Source organism: Accipiter gentilis, chromosome 9, assembly GCF_929443795.1.
Source record: "Accipiter gentilis chromosome 9, bAccGen1.1, whole genome shotgun sequence".
Classification (NCBI taxonomy): domain Eukaryota; kingdom Metazoa; phylum Chordata; class Aves; order Accipitriformes; family Accipitridae; genus Astur; species Astur gentilis.
Genome location: NC_064888.1, coordinates 30,464,367 through 30,480,401, shown reverse-complemented (window position 1 = coordinate 30,480,401; position 16,035 = coordinate 30,464,367). Strand labels below are relative to the sequence as shown.

Genomic DNA, 16,035 nt, shown 5'->3' with positions numbered 1-16,035 from the left:
GGCAGGGAGGTTTCTCAAAACATCAATCTTTAAGATATGTGAAGTTTCCAGCTGGTTTTTTCTCTACTTTCAGAAATAATAAGGTAAACTGCATATCCCTAACAGGCTTCTAACAGAATTACAGCTGTACAATCCATGTAACTGCGATAAAAATTGCACTATAAACAAATGAGTCCCACTTGAAGCACAGATTCCAGCGTCTCAGCCAAGATGGAAGACTTGAGTCTCCATCTTACTTTACGGAAACCAACTTCCTCTATGTCACAAGACTAAGTTGTGTAGATTTGTTGTCCTGGTTTTGATGATGCCACTGATGCAAATTCTTCCAGTAGCTGGGGGAATTCCAATCTGCTAAACACCTGTTGGGTTATGGATGCTATTGGGCAAACCAAGAGAGATTTGTTAATTTTCTAATTGTGGTGTTACTGAAAGAAAATCCATGTTCCTTATTCACAGGTCTGATGGGTTCTCCAGGCCCACAAGGTCCTCCAGGTGAGTGCTGCATTCCTTCACTATGGCATCTAGAGACTCGAGAAAACAAAAACAGAGTGACAGCTTCTCATAGTTTTTCCTCTTCAGTGATGCATAATGGTGAGTGAGATGAATTAAACCCCCCATCTCATTTTTCTGCAGGTCCTCCCGGCTTACAAGGATTTAGAGGAGAAGCAGGTCTCCCAGGTGCTAAAGGTGAGCTTCTCTTCCCCTCAGCAATTACAGCAGCACTAGCTGATGTGCTTTTCTAGCACTGCTCTGAGTAGCAGACTTGGTCTAAGCATGTAGCATTTTGATGCTAGGGACAAAGAAAAGCATAAGACTGAGGAAAGGGAAGGAGGAACTAAACTTACTTAGTCAGTGATTGCAAGCAAATATTGAGAAATACTAGAGACACAGAGGTAACAGAGCAGGCTAGGTGAGGAGACATGGTTGGATGGATGGAGCTGTATTGAAGGAAAGGAACTGCCAGTTTGAGTTTGTCTGATATCAGAGTATCTGTATTTCCACTATGATTTTTCTTGATGCATGAAATTCCTTTCCATTCTGACTTGTTATTAGTATTCTTCAATCATCCACGTATCTTTCAGGTGAGAAAGGAGCCGCTGGAGCCCCTGGACCCAAAGGTATGTTGATCAGTTAGATATCTTTTGTGGATATTTTCTTTAGATTCCTTTAGATATGGATACTGTCCATGGGTATTAACCCTATCCTTCTTTGGCTTTTTCTTCTGTGCTCTTGTCAGAAAGCAGACTTTATTTTCTGTGATGGAGACATTTTACAATACAATGAAGCAATCTCACAGAATCATTCCCTTTTTTGTACCACAGGTGATCAGGGTGAGAAGGGTTCTCGTGGAATGACAGGTCAGTGGATTGTTTTCCTGGAGTAACAGCCTATCTAATATACATGTGCATTATTTGAGTTTTCAAATAACAGTATAGCCCAGCCAATCCCAGTTAGCCTTCTGAAAAAAGTATAATGATGTTATTGGTTATAGGAATTTTACTTTTGCACCCAATTTTTAAAGAACTAGATCCCATTCTTGATTCCAGTAATCTTGGTAGCAATCTTTGTATTTAGCTTTAAGGAAATTCTCCCTCACGTGCCCTGTGTTCCTGTCACTTGAGCTTTTCTAATGCCCAGAGACAGTCACAAATCAGGAAGCCTGAACATCCTGTCAATGTTGTTTTTCAATTGCAAAGCACCAAATATTGCTGACAGTGATAAATTGTATCTTCGCCAAGATTTGTTTGATTAATTTTCATACCATTTTGCTACAGGTGAACAAGGCTCAAGAGGAATGCCTGGTCTTCCAGGAGAGCCAGGGGCTAAAGGACCTGTAGGTGGGTAACAGAAAACAGCTGTGTTTATATGTGGGACAATGTCATTTCTACCCAGAGTGTATTTCTATGAGCACAGACAAGGAAACAACGTGGGAGTGGAATCATACTGGTTGTGATCCTAGGTCTTTTCTCTAGATAGATAAGATTATTCTGTATACTCAGATAAGATGTCCTACAGTTAAGTATCAAGTGAATGTTGTCTGGATCTTCAGTAACTGCAGCCAAGGTTTCTTTCAGATGCAATATGATGAAAAGCCACCCTCTTGTGTTTAAGGTTGTACCTCACTTAGCAGGAGGAAAGGGCAAGTGTTGTACTATTTCAGCATTCCCTAACAATCTCTTTTCTTTGGACAGGACAAACTGGCCGTGATGGACAGCCAGGTGAAAAAGGTAAGGGATTCCTTTGAGATGATAGAACTGCAGGTACTTTCTGATTTGGCAGGAGGTTGATTTGTAAAAGGGGTGGGAGAAGATGGCAGCAGGTTCATGTTCTGGGATCTTGCTGCCTCAGAAGAGCTGTAGAGTCAACCATGTAAGCATGGAACTGAGACATACAATGGAGCTGGCTGTAAACTTGTGACAGTTCTTCTCACTGCAGAACTCTTTTGTCATTGATGATCACCTGCCAACACTGCTGCTGAAAATGGCCAGTTGCCTATGAGGATACAATAGGTAGAAAGTACTGTGGGACAGCTGGTGGCCAAGCTTGAATGGATTGGCAGATTGTAAGTCAGTGACTTCTGGCTTGTTAATGGTGATTATATCCCTAGGTGAACCAGGTCTTATGGGAATGCCAGGAGCCCGAGGCCCCCCAGGACCCTCTGGAGATGCAGGACAGCCAGGTAAAAGCATACAGAGAACAAAAATACTTTTTGCTCAGTCAGGAATACAGATGTCTGTCAACGATTTCCAGTCTTAATTTGAAGTTAAGGCTGGCAGAGGATATCTATACTGTAAGATGGTGATGAAAGGAAAACACACAGGGAATCTAGACCCTTTGTGATCTCAGGATTGCATACACTGCCAACAAGAACATAGCCGCTATGAGCCAATGTTCAGTTTACATACTAGGTGCTAGGCCAATTTACATCACTTGTGGACCATGTGCTATAATTTCCAGTAAATGCAATCTTTTTCTACCTGCTATCCTTTCCCCACCTGAAATTTGTTTAGAAGACTTCAAATTTTTGCCTTTTTTCTACCAGGTCTCACAGGACCCCAAGGACCACCAGGTAGGCTTTTCCACCATGTTCCAGTTCATTAATGACACACTTGATATGGGCTCAGAAAACCCTTGTAATTTTCCCTTGGTGCTGCTCAGGGCTTCCGAAGTGATATTCCAAGTTTTCTGCACCTTCTTTGGCTTTTAAGACAGGTTTTGTAGTTGGTGTATAGTTTTTGAGAAATGCAGGGCCTTGGAGTGTTGAAAATTTGCCTCTCTCCAAAACATAGTTTGCAACAAATAACATGTTTCAGTTCCCTGTGCATCACTGAAAAGTCCTTCTAATCAGCAGCAGAAACAGAGGGGAGAGGATGTAGCAATAGAGGTGAAAACAGAGGATGTGATGTCTGCAAACAAAGGTGGTTTGGGGGCCAAGTCACCAGGGAATTTATCCAGGAGCCTCAGGACAGGGAGCAGTACCTGGAAGAAGCTATAGGTAAATCTAGGATGCAGTGCTGTCATCCAGGGAGTAGTGGAAGAAAGGAAGGCCTTAACTATGCCCAGGGACACTACCAGGTCAGTGTACAGTCCACTGTGAATTCCTCCACTTGCTGTCAGGGACCTGTTTATAAATGCTGAAAGCCAGGGTCATGAGTAGGGAGCTCCTTCTATAAACCCACAAGTGAAACTCAATTAGGGTACCTGGAAAAAATAGAGCAAATAATATTTGTACTAACCATTTTAAATTGTTCATCTACCTCATATCAGGACTTCCAGGCAATCCAGGCCGGCCAGGGGCTAAAGGTGAGTTTTGTTTCTTTTCTAATACTCATTTTCTTTCTAAGCACTTCATTTTAGGGAGGATAGCTGCTCTGCTGACCAGTCCCTGAATCAACAGTGGCATCTAGTGGCTTTAGGAAGGGAAGGTTTGAGAAATAGACGGTAGCCAAGGCCTCCCTGAGCATACACAAAAGGCAGGGCATCTGCTGAGGCATGTAGTATGACAGTTCTCCGCTGAGACAACCTTAGCAAACCTGGTTCTGTCCTGAACATATGAGTATGATGCCTGGTGACTGCAATGGGAGCTGCATGCCTGCCTCGGATAAAACAAGGCCTATTGCCTATGCTGGCAGAGGTAGTGCTTGGAAAGCTGATCGGAGGATATCTCTGGATTAGCTGAGCTCTGTTGCTTCCCTCATGACCTTCTAGTGCTGTGACTTCTCAGACAGGAGATCAAGGGCAAAGAGAACAGAAATCATGTTTAAGAAGACAATGCCATTGAGCTTCTTCCCCCCAAAAGAAATGCATCTTTTGTCTCTTTGTTTTCTTAGGAGAACCTGGAGCTCCAGGAAAAGTCATAAGTGCTGGTATGTAGTGCTGTGAGAGTTCAAACACTTCTGCTTTTGAAGGATTTTCTCTTTTTTTTGTTATGCCTCCTAAATTCATCTCGACTGTCAGACCTGTACTGCGGCTCCCTGTGCTGGGAGAATACATATGCTATAGATGTGTGATTCCTTAAGAATAGATTTGTTACACATTTCGCTGGATGTGTGTATATATGTGTATGTGTGCAAGTGTATGCTTTTGTATTCCAGAGGACTCGTCAACTATTGCTCTGCCAGGCCCACCAGGTCCCCCAGGCCCAGCCGGCCCCACTGGACCCCCAGGTGTTCCAGGTGAGGAAGCTGCTCCTCTGCTATGGTTTTTGCAGGCAGCTTACACTGCTGTGCATCCAGTCCATAATTTAATGTGTGATGTTTATTGTCTCTGCCAGGCTGCCCTGTCTGGGAGGCAAGATTGCTCAGGCAGGACTCATGGTCCTCACCCTTCCCTGCAGAAAGACCAATATCTCAGGTTGACTTAGGAAAGCAGCAGCCTCAAGGAAGAAATGGGATATGATCACAGGGGGGAAGGACAGAAGGGAGGGCTGAGAAGATGAAGAAACTGGGAACACTGTTGTTGTCCTTTGACCTGATGAGTACAAAGTAGTGATAAGTTCAAATCCAGTGAGTAGAATCAAGCTCTTTTGCCTCTCAGGAAAGCAGGCTTGTGTCTAATCCCTTTCCTGGCACTGTTAATGAAATCAGGAAGTGCTTGTTTTCCAGTCTTAGCTTTGAACTCAAGACAGCAGAAATCCCACATGAGCATCTGCAAATCTTTCACACACACACAGAGTCTGGCTATGCATGAGCTTGTCCTCAGCCTCCTCTGTCCCAGGTCAGACATTGCCCTCCAGCACACTGGTGTCAGGCAGCAGAGTTCCTGAGCCCTGGTTCTCATGGCACTTCTGTGCCTCTCCCAGCTGTATAGCTGGAGCTAATCCTGGAGCTGGTTTGGTAGAGCTAGCCTCAATTTGCAGCAGGCAATGAGAGACGAGGATTAGGCCTATTGCATTTCTGCTGTGGTCAGTGACTTTCTGGTTATTTCCCTGGTCTAAGAGGCACTAAGCACTTTAATTGCCACATGATGGAAAACAAGCCTCTTCTCTGGAGCTTCAAATAATACATGGGACATTGATGAATTCATACCCCATAGCAATTCCATTTACTTGTGCAGACAAATACATTATTTGAAACTCAGTTCTTATAAAAGACCTATTGATTCTTTCCTGCTACTGTAAAATACAACCAGAAAAATCTAATGCAATCTGGGTTTTTTCCTTTGAAACCAGGTCCTGTTGGACCAGCTGGTCTCCCTGGACAACAAGGTACCATTCTCCATCAGCTCTGATTCTGTTTCTTAAGAGAACTGAATTCATTCATTTTCCCTTGTTTCTAATTCTCTCAGCCCTTGGCACAATCTCTCTCCCTTTTGTTTGCAGATTTCTTCCTTTCAGTTAATTTTGCTGCACTATTTGGCTTAATTAATCTTGTACAGAATTTCTATTCTTTTTTCTTTCCCAGGGGAAGAAGGGAGGGTGGTAAGAGCCAGCATGATGTGGATGCTGCAAATCTCTTTTTTTCTTATGTTTTTCTGGAGGCTGGTATTTCTAAGGCATTTCTCAAGTGCAGTTGCCTTTCTGTAGTAGGGGTTATAGCCCAGCTGGATGCTTCCTGCCATTTTGAAAGGTGGGAGAATAAACTAGAACCAAATTGGGAATAATGTCACTGTGAAACCACTGCCAATTGGACAGACAGCTGTTTGGAAGGGCCTGAACAGAGCTGACTCCTATGAACCTTTCTTAGCTGGCTTTCTATGATCCTGTTAGAGCAAATTGTGCAGTAATTTCTACATTTTAATACAGTGTCACTCAGAGCCAGGGACTGAGTTCATGCTCCCAGTTCACATAAGCAAAGTCTGAACCTGTTGTCAGGGAGGTGAGGAGTGGGTACAAAATGTCATCCTCTCTCAGTTACATAATTCACTTTCTCTTTTTTTTTTCCTAAAAAAGGTCCACGGGGTGAGAAGGGATCCCCAGGTGAAGCTGTGATAGAAACTATCAAAACAGAAGTCTCATCATTAACATCTCAAAGTAAGTGGGCCTGCCTTTCCACTCCTTTGCTTGGAGGTGCCAGAGGCCTCAAGGCCTGCTCACAGCTAACAGGAGATGCCTCTACCTCTTTCCTCTCAATGTGATATAGGGCAAGTGCGTGTCTGTATGTTTGGTGGTGGGACAGCAATACCAGCTACCTCTTCTGCCCTCCTTCTCATCTGTGTATCCAAAAGTGCTTTCTAAAGGAGACAGATGGCATCATGCCCATGTCACAGAGAGGAAAGCTAAGGAATGGTGACTGGTGAACAGTCCCTAACATTAGAGATGGTCACAGAGCTGTGAGGTTTCAGCCTGGCCTTTTAGCCCTTGTGTTCACACAGGGCAGTTCCCTATGTAATATGAACACAGAGCTATCCATAAAAGGAGAACCACTGTAAGAAGGCACATTAATCTGAGCAACAGAAATCAGAATATCTCTGTGAATTAGAGGACAAATTCACAGGGGAGCAAATGCTATTTTAAGATGAAAGTAAGTGGAGCAGAACAGAATGGATTAGCAGCATCCCAAGAAGAGTGACTGCTTGTTCTGTGCAATACTAGATGTGTGGTGCACTTACAATCAGTATTCCTATGCTCTGGGACCTCTGCAAGTGTGCAGGAGAGGCAAGGTAGAGGAGAGCATAAAATCGTAAATGGTCCTTGCCTGATCACCATCTGAATGGGGTTGTGTAGATCCAGAACATGCTTCAATACTGTCCCATCGCCTGTTCAGGAGTCTTGGATCTGAGCATCACTGAACTTCGAGTTTGTGCCTCAGCTTGGAGGTGAGGATACATCTCCAATCAAGATAACACAGTGCAGCTAGTTGTTAAATAATGGCTGCATATTGTTCTCCCCCCAAAACTTGCCCCTCTGAAAGAATCTTTCCTCTCCTTGAAAGTTCTTTCCCTCCTTCTCTAGCCTTTGAGTCCTTTGCTCTTTCCCTCAGCAACCATTACTCTCCAGAGAGATCTTCTCCCTGTTTCCAAAATGCTGCCAGCCTGCTCAGCGCTGTATTTTGCTTCATGTTCTAACCTGCATGCTGGCAACCAAACACATCTCTTCTCTTCCCTCTCTGCCTCAACTTTGACTTAGGTCACCCAGATCCTGCCTTAGTCCACCTTTGATTGTAAGAGCTTCTAACAGCAACGTAATGACAGTGTTTCCATAGCAGCAGTAGCTCTATAGCAACAATTTTCCCTTTTTTTGTGTGTGTTTCATTTGCACAGTGCTGGCAGATTTACAAGGGCGAGCAGGACCACCGGGTCCCCCTGGACCACCAGGTATGTAATATAGCAGAGCTCAGTATGTAAGCAGGGGGACGCTAACACACGTCATGTTTCTGGGCTGTGCAGTTTGCTGACTAAATATTCTATAATACCCCTGTTTCTTTTGTCATCAGGTGAATCTGTGCAGGGTCCTCCTGGACCTCGTGGCCCCCCAGGTAAGAGCTTGTTTCTCTGAAACAAACCTGGAAAGTGGGAGGTTTTTCAGTGCCTTTGTCCCGTGCCTTGCAGTATCCCAGATGCAGTCTTGGACCTTGTGGAGTTAGTAGGGCTGACTTTACTGGAAGCAGAATTTCACATAGTGGGTTCCTGCTAACACAATTTCACTACAATATAGTTTCACAGCAGCAAGATGCTGCCCAGGAGAGGAGATTTGCCTTGGCAGAGGTTTGCTAGCCAGAGTAGTAATTCATAAAAGCCATACTTTTGGGGAAGACACTCAATGTTCTCAAGTCCCTAAAGGAAGTAACTGCAATCAGTTCCATCTTTACGTCTTACTTGTCCAGCCTTAACTTCCAGCTGGAGACAGATGGAGCGGTTCTTATCATGAGGAACATATCCCCACTCCACTTCCTCTAGCACAGATTTCCCTTTCACAGCTAGAAGAGGGGAGGTGCAGGGGGACACGAGACAGGAGCATAGCCCCATTCCTTACTCTCTGCTTAGTAGCAAAGGGGAGCAGGTCAGGTGTGTGATGAAATGTACCTTTCCTTTCAGTACAGCGAAGGCCAGGTGGGATAAGCACTCTGTTCCACAAAGAAAGGAGTTCTGTCCTATGTCTGCTGTGGTGGCAAATGATAATGAAAAATAACTGACAGGGATAGATGTGTGTGGAGAAAACAATGATACTAGCCTACACTTGGAAATTTTTGAGCTGTGGCCATGGCTGGAGATGTAGCAGCTCTGACATGCATTTACTCAGTTGCTGAGGCGCATCCTTCCTGAAGCCTTTTTGTGTCCCTTTTGCCTAGGAGAAGGATTGCCAGGACCTCCAGGCCCACCAGGGAGACCAGGATCTTCCATGTCCACCTCAGGTAGCTTCTCCCCACTCATTCCCTCCTGTGCCCTGGGAACGTTCTGACTGTTGGGGTTCCAGAGAGCACATCCTTGGCTAGGAGCAGGTGGAGCCAAAGGAAACTTGTGTCATGTTCTGTTGGATGTCATAAAGAAACCTTTTTGTTTTAATTACAGAAACATTCCTCACAGGCCCACCAGGTCCACCAGGACCACCAGGCCCGAAGGGAGACCAGGGTAGGTATATTTTTCTGCCTCACCAAGATACTAAATGGATCTCAACATGTCAGACTGAAAAGAAAGAAGGAAGGGCTTGGAAGCAGAAAGTGTCCTGCCTTTCTGTGGCTGTAAAAAAGCTAGCACAGTGGTCACTAAATGGGACTCCTGTCTGCTGCCATAAAACAAGTCAATCTTTGTCAGAGAAATTTATTAGCCTCTGGTACTGGTGTCAAGGCAATCACTGTATTCAGATCCCAACTTTGCAAGCCTATTAGACTTAGCAGCATTCAGAGCTTCAGATTTGCCATTAAAGGGGAACAGTCTTTTTGCAGAATGCAGTCTTGGCTAAGTCAGTGGAAGCAGGTGGCCCTGTGAAGTGTAGCTCAGCTCTGAGCTGGCAGTAGAACATGGGACCTACTCCCTTTACCAATTTCTGCCCTGTATGTTGAAGGCCACAATAATATTCTGCAGTGTGGGCTGGGATGTTGCAGATCATGATAAAACAAATGCTAACACTGTTCCTCTGCTTCCCTGTTCACAGGCGAGCGAGGTCCACGAGGATTCACGGGTAAGGAAGCTTCCAGGAGATATCAGTAGGGTACAGGGTAGCTTGCCTGTCTATATGACTGCTCCTCCATTTCTGTGTCCCATGCAGGAGAACCCGGTGAGCCTGGCCTTTCAGCATTCCCCTCCCATGGTCAGTCTGTGCCCCCTTTCCTCCTTTGAATTCATTGTCCCTAGGCTGAAGCCAGAGGGCAAAATCCTGCTCTATTGATTCTACCTTAGTTCTAGTGGAGCCAGGATTTTGTCCACACACTTTATTCCTGTGAATCTCTGACTCTTCTTCTGCAATTGGCAGGTGACAGAGTCACTATGCAGGGACCTCCAGGAGTTCCAGGCCCACCAGGCCCACCTGGGCCCAAAGGTGAAGTTAAAAATCTTCTTTCTTTCTTTGCTGGTGGCCTCACACAGCCAAGAGTGGTTGAGACTAAAGGTCCTTTGGGAACTACAGCTGTGCCCACCCTGCCTTTTCAGGCAGAGCAGGACCATGGCAATAGAATTGCTCTGAGTACGAGGCACCTGGGCAGGTCACAGAAGACTCAGGAAAGCTGCCGTGGCCTCTTCTTTCTGCTCTTCCCCAACAAGCTGCTAATTCAAGATAGTCATTACAAGGGCTGGGTAGTTGCTTCTCTGACAACATGTAGCTCAACTGTTTTACATGACCAAGTATGCAACATGCAGTGACACCCATTACAATTGTCTGTCTCCCTCACTCTGGTTTCCAGGTGATGCAGGTGTCCCAGGCGCTCCTGGCATCCCAGGAGCATCTCGAGGTAAGAGGCCAGACAATCACTGCTCTGATAGTATCAAGAAATGCTCACATCCTGGTAGAGACTTTGAAAAACCTCCTTTGGGTTTTACAAATGTGGGTGCCAACCTAATGCTGATGGGATTTGTGTTCAAAACCTCTTTTTGCACAGCCTGCATTAAATCAGACAATTTAAGAATTGCAAGTTTTCTGTTTGCAGCTTACTGGGAATCCTTTGAGCCAGAGTTTGTCCTCATAGACCATGAAAGAAAGGGATTCTAAGTTGGCTAACCATGTTCCACAAGGGATTAGGGAAGCTGCATTGAACCCTCTAGTGGAAAAACTACTGATCAGAACAAAAGTGCCCTTTGTTCTTTGTACTTAGTACTTACCTAGCCTCAGGTGGATTCATGTGAATTAAGCTGCTTTCATTCTGAGTAAGAGCATCTCTGTATGCAGGATATTAATGCAGTTTCACAAAAACTGCATATGGATTGACTTAAGTGCCCCTCAATGTGAACAAGCCCTCTGCTTCTCCACATTGTGTCCTAGGAATACTACCTCAGGGTGCTGGGAAGACAGACACCTTAAAGAGCATAAGGTGTCATGCGACACCATGGTGACAGGAGTCACACAGGGCCCACCTGTATCTTGCAATGGAGATGAGTGAGGAGGTTCTTGAGCTGGTACTGCCCAGCTGGTACTGGCTGGGCTTGGGAACAGCAGGGCAGTAAGGTTAGCCTAATGAGCCTGAGTGCTTTATGGATCGCCACCTATATTTCTGCACAGCATTGCACTCTGGTGCACAAACTGACAAGTACGAAGCCAGGGAGATCTCTGGACTTGGCCCTGCAGAGCTGCATAGGCTGAATTATAAGATGCCAAATTAATTGCAGGCATTATACTGCCTAATAGCCCATGCTTAGACTGTGTTTAGAGATAAAGAGGGACCCCCTCCATATTCCATTCCCAAAGCTTTTTCCAGACCTGTGGGAAAGGCTCAATGCAAGCACACTTCAGCATCACTTAGTCTAATGCAACCTTGCCACTCCTTCCCCTTACAATGCTTTCTTTAGGTGGATCCAGACAGATTCAGGGACCCCCAGGACCTCCTGGGCCACCGGGTCCTCCTGGCCCAGGTGGAAGTTCATCTCAAGAGATTCAGCAGTATGTCACTGACTACCTGAAGAGTGAGTATAATGAGATTTTGCCATGGGTCATCAGACACATGCCGATCTCTCTTTTGCTCCCTGAGGCCCTTGTCACTCTCACTTTAGAAAAAGCAGCCCTGCTGCTCTGGCCTTCTTTCTGTTGAATACTGTGAAGTACCCTTGCCCACTGTGGCCTCTGCAGAACTGTCCTTCTGTTGGCCTGCTTTTTGCCAGGGGAAGAGGGTCCAGTAATTCTGCATACGGCCGTTGTCTTCCTGCTAGTGATGTGGGCATATCTTGGGCTTCCTACCTAGGTGACAACGTAAGGCATTATTTGACTGGTGCCCAAGGCCCACCAGGCCCTCCAGGCCCACCTGGAATTATCACCACTGCGGATGGGATGAACTTGGATTATGCGGAGCTGGCTACCCGTGTTATGAGCTATATGACAAGTAAGCACCATGTTGGTAAGCTCTGTACTGAGTCACGCTCTCGGCTGAGCTTGTGCAACACCTAGGAGGTAAGAACCAGAGGAGAAACAACAGTCTTTAAGTAGCAGCACCCCAACCCAGTTATTCATCTTCTGCAGTCTTGGCCCAGAACTCCACAGAGCTGAGGTGGTCTCTGAGCCTTGTCCCATTTTAACGGCTAGATTAACTAACAATTGCTGCTGTCTAAACATTAGCTGTTAGACCCTGTAATGCCCCCAGGATCCAAGCAGAGGTGGCTTTATTTGGTATATGTGGTCTCAAGTATTCTAGGGCTGGCTTATATGCTTGGGGCCCTCCTAAAGTAGATGAAATTCCCCGAGCTTTTGAAAGTAGCCTGGAATCTCAGTCAGAAAAGCACAGGCCACACAGCTGTGGAGACACCAGGATGTGCGAGACAGCAACTGATTCATGGCTTGGGGGCACAGGAAGACCATTCAACCAGTTAAACTGGATTCATTCAGCTTTCCTTTGACCCTGCCTGACCCCTCTTCACCTTCTGTCTCATCCTGCCTGATGTAAAACCTTTTCATTCCCACAGGCTCTTCAGATGGCTATCAGTCACTTGCCAGTTCAGTATCAACTACATCCATTTTGTACCAAGAACTTCTGGACATGCTGCGGAGTAAGTGACCCTCAAGGGAAACATGGGGGTTGGGGGATAAAGCATCCCAGCAGCCTGGAGATCTGCCTTCCCTTCCACTCTCCTGTCTCCAACTGGAGTTACCAGCAGCTGCTTCGGAGCGCAAAGTTCTGCCATAGGTGCTGCTGAGCAACCTGCGATGAGTCCTTCCAAGTCCTTTGGAGACAGATTTATGTGTCTTGTACTGGAGAGTTTGCAAGTTTTCCGGAAGCTATACTTTCTTACCTGTTTGCTTTTCATACCCGCAGTTGTAACTCTGCAGTTTCCCACTCTCCCCTCCATTTCCCTCCTTGGCTCTCTAGGTGGCATCTGCCTGTGTCCCTCCTTTTCAGGAATTCCCCACAATTTCCCCCAATCTCCCACTAAACCTTGGGCTTCTATTTTCCTTCTCCCCCCTGTCTTAGAGTTCCCCCCATTCCTTCTTGCCCACCTTGCTATGTCTTTGTTCATAAGGTGAGGAGGATACCCCACTCTGTATTGTTTTCTACACATGCTGTTACTGTGGACTGATATATAAATCACCAAGATGTCATTTTGCTGTGCCTGAAGGTATTGATGATGCTGGCCAACACTGCGCTCCTCCTATGTGATCCAGTGGGGAGTCAATCAGATTCCACATTCCAAATAGACAAATGGCTGCTCAAATGCCACAGAACTCAGCATGGCCTTTCCCAGCTGAGCCACTTTTAATTCCCTTTACCCAAGATGTTGTCCAGGGTGTCCTGAAGAAACAGAGCACAAGGAGGTCCCTTTAGCAATCCGAATTCTCGGCCTCCTCAAATCCTGGATTATAGGAGGTTCCCCTGCCCTGTCACAAATGTTTCTGACACCATACACAGGGCAGTTCACACTCAGAAAAGGAGGAGAGTGGGGAAAGGATCTTTGCATCCATAGATTTTGATGGTCTCTTTAGTGGTGGGAGCTCAGCTCACAGGCTGGGAACTCCTCACACCTTGTGTCTTTGCAGCAGCTGGACAGCCTTAAAAGATGCATTTTTCATTTCCAGGAGAAGAAATTCGTCAGTATCTAATTGGACCTCAGGGCCCACCAGGACCTCCTGGACCAGGGGGAGATGGCATGTCTCTGTCACTGGATTATGATGAGCTGACCAGACGGTTTATTAGCTACATGACAAGTAATGGTCTTTATTAATGTGCATTTTCCTCTGTTCCTTTGGGAGCTGAGCAGAAAGCTCATACTGTCAGTGAAAATTCTTCCAGTGTCGACTGTGTGAATCCCTACGTACAGAGACATCCTCACAGGGATTGCAAGAGACTTGGAAGAGAACAAAGATACCCTGTAGCTAAGATACTATCCACAGACTCCATTAATGAGTTCTTGCTTTGCTAAAAACTGAGCTTAGGAACGTAATTTCATTTTAGCCATCTTAGACACCTTAAAGTGCCTTTATAACCCTTTTCTCACTGGCTCTGTGGCCAGGATATATCTCTCTGTGGAAGAGTTGATCTCTGCCCTCTTTGTGTTGAGGCAGCTCAGGGAACAAACTCTTAGAAGTTTAAAGTTAGTTGAAACAAATTCCACCTTTCTGCTTCATTTTCCCATCTGTAAAGGGGTGATATGGCATGTAAGAACTGTCAGACAGAGAGGACTGGAGCATCCCCAACAGCAGTGCTGAAATGCCTAGTCCTGGTACCTGCAACTATCTCCTTAAAAGCACAGCCTCCTTAAAAGCACAACATCCCAACAGCTCAAGCAGGCCAGCTGCATTTTATTAGCAAGGACACTTCATTAAGGCAAATCACAAAGGTGTAAAGTTTTGCACCAGAGCAGCTTGCAGATAGACAGACACAGGGAGAGCAGCACATGCATCAGCCATTGGGTCACAGCTGAGCTGCGTGTCCTGGGGTGCCCCCTGCCACGTCAGGGGTTCATGAGTTGTGCAAAGCTTTTGCCAAGAATAGAGGCCTGATGCCTGCCTGTCTGTAGGTGTCCTTGTGTTTGGATTAATGGTGCAAGCTTTAACTCCAAGTCCGGAACAAGGCTTGAGCCGTGGTTCCCAGCACAATCTGCTGATGCGAACACTCCACCCTGCAGGAGTCCCTCCTGCGTTGCCTGTGAACAAGCCCTGCAGCCTGTCTGCTCACACTGTAGCAGACTGTTTTGATAATGTGCCACTCTTGGATCTGTTTGATTTTGCAGGTTCTGGGATGAGCATTGGGCTCCCTGGACCACCTGGGCCTCCAGGGACACCTGGTATATCTTACAGTGACCTGACAGCATACCTGCGAAGTAAGCCAATTTCTTTACTCCCCCTGCCATAGGTCCCTATGCACCCCCAGGATCTTTTTTTACAGGCTTAGTACAGAATATCCCCTTTTGCCCACCACAACATATAACCCTCTGTGAGACTCTGATAGTCCCTCTGCCTTAGCAGCACTGCAGGCCTCCTGAGCTCTGCCAGGACCTGCACAGACTACGAGGGGCTGCAGACAGATCACTGTGCTCCTGTGGAGAGCAGTAGCAGCACAGTGCTGTCTTGGGGAAGGGGATGGAGGAGCCCTTTGTCTGCTCCAAACTCTGCAGCATAAAGGAATTTCTTATGCCACTTTTTAAAAGTATATTTAAAAAATAGGGACTTCTATCCTCTTTGGGATGTCCTAACTTCCCAATGTGACATCTACAGACAGGAAAGTGAGGTACACCACGAAGGCTGCACGAGAAGGTGCTGGGGAGAAAAAAGCACCTTATACTTGGCTGTAGCTGGCATTACCTGTATTGTTAGGGAAGGTTCATCAGGGTTGCGGCAGTTTGTGTGACTCCTTTTCTTCCCTTGTGTCTTACAGACTCTGAATTCAGTGGTCTTGTTGGGCCCCCTGGTCCTGCAGGGCCCCAAGGACCTCCAGGGATCCCTGGATCACCAGGCACCTCTCTGGAGGACGTCTCTGCTTACCTACAAAGTAAAGCATTTGTGTTTCTCACAGCTGGCAGGGAGATTCTGTTTGTAGGTGCTGTGGGGACTGAGGCTGAAATTTAGCTTACCAGGGGCATGACTGCCCACTGAGAACAAGGTCACTTTAAAAAAAAATTCTCGTCAACATCAGCTGTAAAGCGGTGGAATTTGGGGTTGGAGCCTTTAAACTTTCAACATCCCCAGACATGTGTGATTTCCTTGTCCTTCCACTGTTGGAAAATAATTCTTCCTCTCTCTCAAGGTGTGGGATACTCCCTCTCTGGAGTCCAGGGCCCACCTGGCCCTCCTGGCCCTCCAGGACCACCAGGCTTCTCAGGAACCGGCCTCCTGTCCTATGCTGACATCACCCACAGTGACGAGTTCAGGAGCGAGCTGATCCAGTACCTGAAGAGTAAGGGGATGCCATCCATCCTCCCTGCACACACCCTGAGCCATACTTTGCCTTGTGTAGGCGGCTGGCTCTGCCACAGCTGAGGCAGCCCTGTAGGAGCCTTCCCTGACTTGGGGCTGCAGCAACACCT

General features: G+C 46.4%; 1 protein-coding gene across 1 annotated transcript in view; it reads left to right on the top strand.

Moving 5' to 3' along the window:
- The window catches only part of COL17A1 (collagen type XVII alpha 1 chain), a 36,992-nt gene that overhangs the window by 18,145 nt on the left and 2,812 nt on the right, over positions 1–16,035 (top strand). The window contains exons 24-51 of the mRNA XM_049810394.1: positions 457–492; positions 634–687; positions 1,083–1,118; positions 1,323–1,358; positions 1,776–1,838; positions 2,193–2,228; positions 2,609–2,680; positions 3,044–3,070; positions 3,769–3,804; positions 4,332–4,367; positions 4,596–4,676; positions 5,672–5,707; positions 6,392–6,472; positions 7,702–7,755; positions 7,875–7,916; positions 8,736–8,792; positions 8,950–9,009; positions 9,533–9,559; positions 9,647–9,688; positions 9,851–9,916; positions 10,278–10,325; positions 11,377–11,490; positions 11,766–11,903; positions 12,481–12,564; positions 13,589–13,717; positions 14,743–14,832; positions 15,387–15,500; positions 15,756–15,905. Of these exons, the coding sequence (XP_049666351.1) occupies positions 457–492; positions 634–687; positions 1,083–1,118; positions 1,323–1,358; positions 1,776–1,838; positions 2,193–2,228; positions 2,609–2,680; positions 3,044–3,070; positions 3,769–3,804; positions 4,332–4,367; positions 4,596–4,676; positions 5,672–5,707; positions 6,392–6,472; positions 7,702–7,755; positions 7,875–7,916; positions 8,736–8,792; positions 8,950–9,009; positions 9,533–9,559; positions 9,647–9,688; positions 9,851–9,916; positions 10,278–10,325; positions 11,377–11,490; positions 11,766–11,903; positions 12,481–12,564; positions 13,589–13,717; positions 14,743–14,832; positions 15,387–15,500; positions 15,756–15,905 (1,845 nt within the window). The remainder of the gene's footprint in view (positions 1–456; positions 493–633; positions 688–1,082; positions 1,119–1,322; positions 1,359–1,775; positions 1,839–2,192; positions 2,229–2,608; positions 2,681–3,043; positions 3,071–3,768; positions 3,805–4,331; positions 4,368–4,595; positions 4,677–5,671; positions 5,708–6,391; positions 6,473–7,701; positions 7,756–7,874; positions 7,917–8,735; positions 8,793–8,949; positions 9,010–9,532; positions 9,560–9,646; positions 9,689–9,850; positions 9,917–10,277; positions 10,326–11,376; positions 11,491–11,765; positions 11,904–12,480; positions 12,565–13,588; positions 13,718–14,742; positions 14,833–15,386; positions 15,501–15,755; positions 15,906–16,035) is intronic.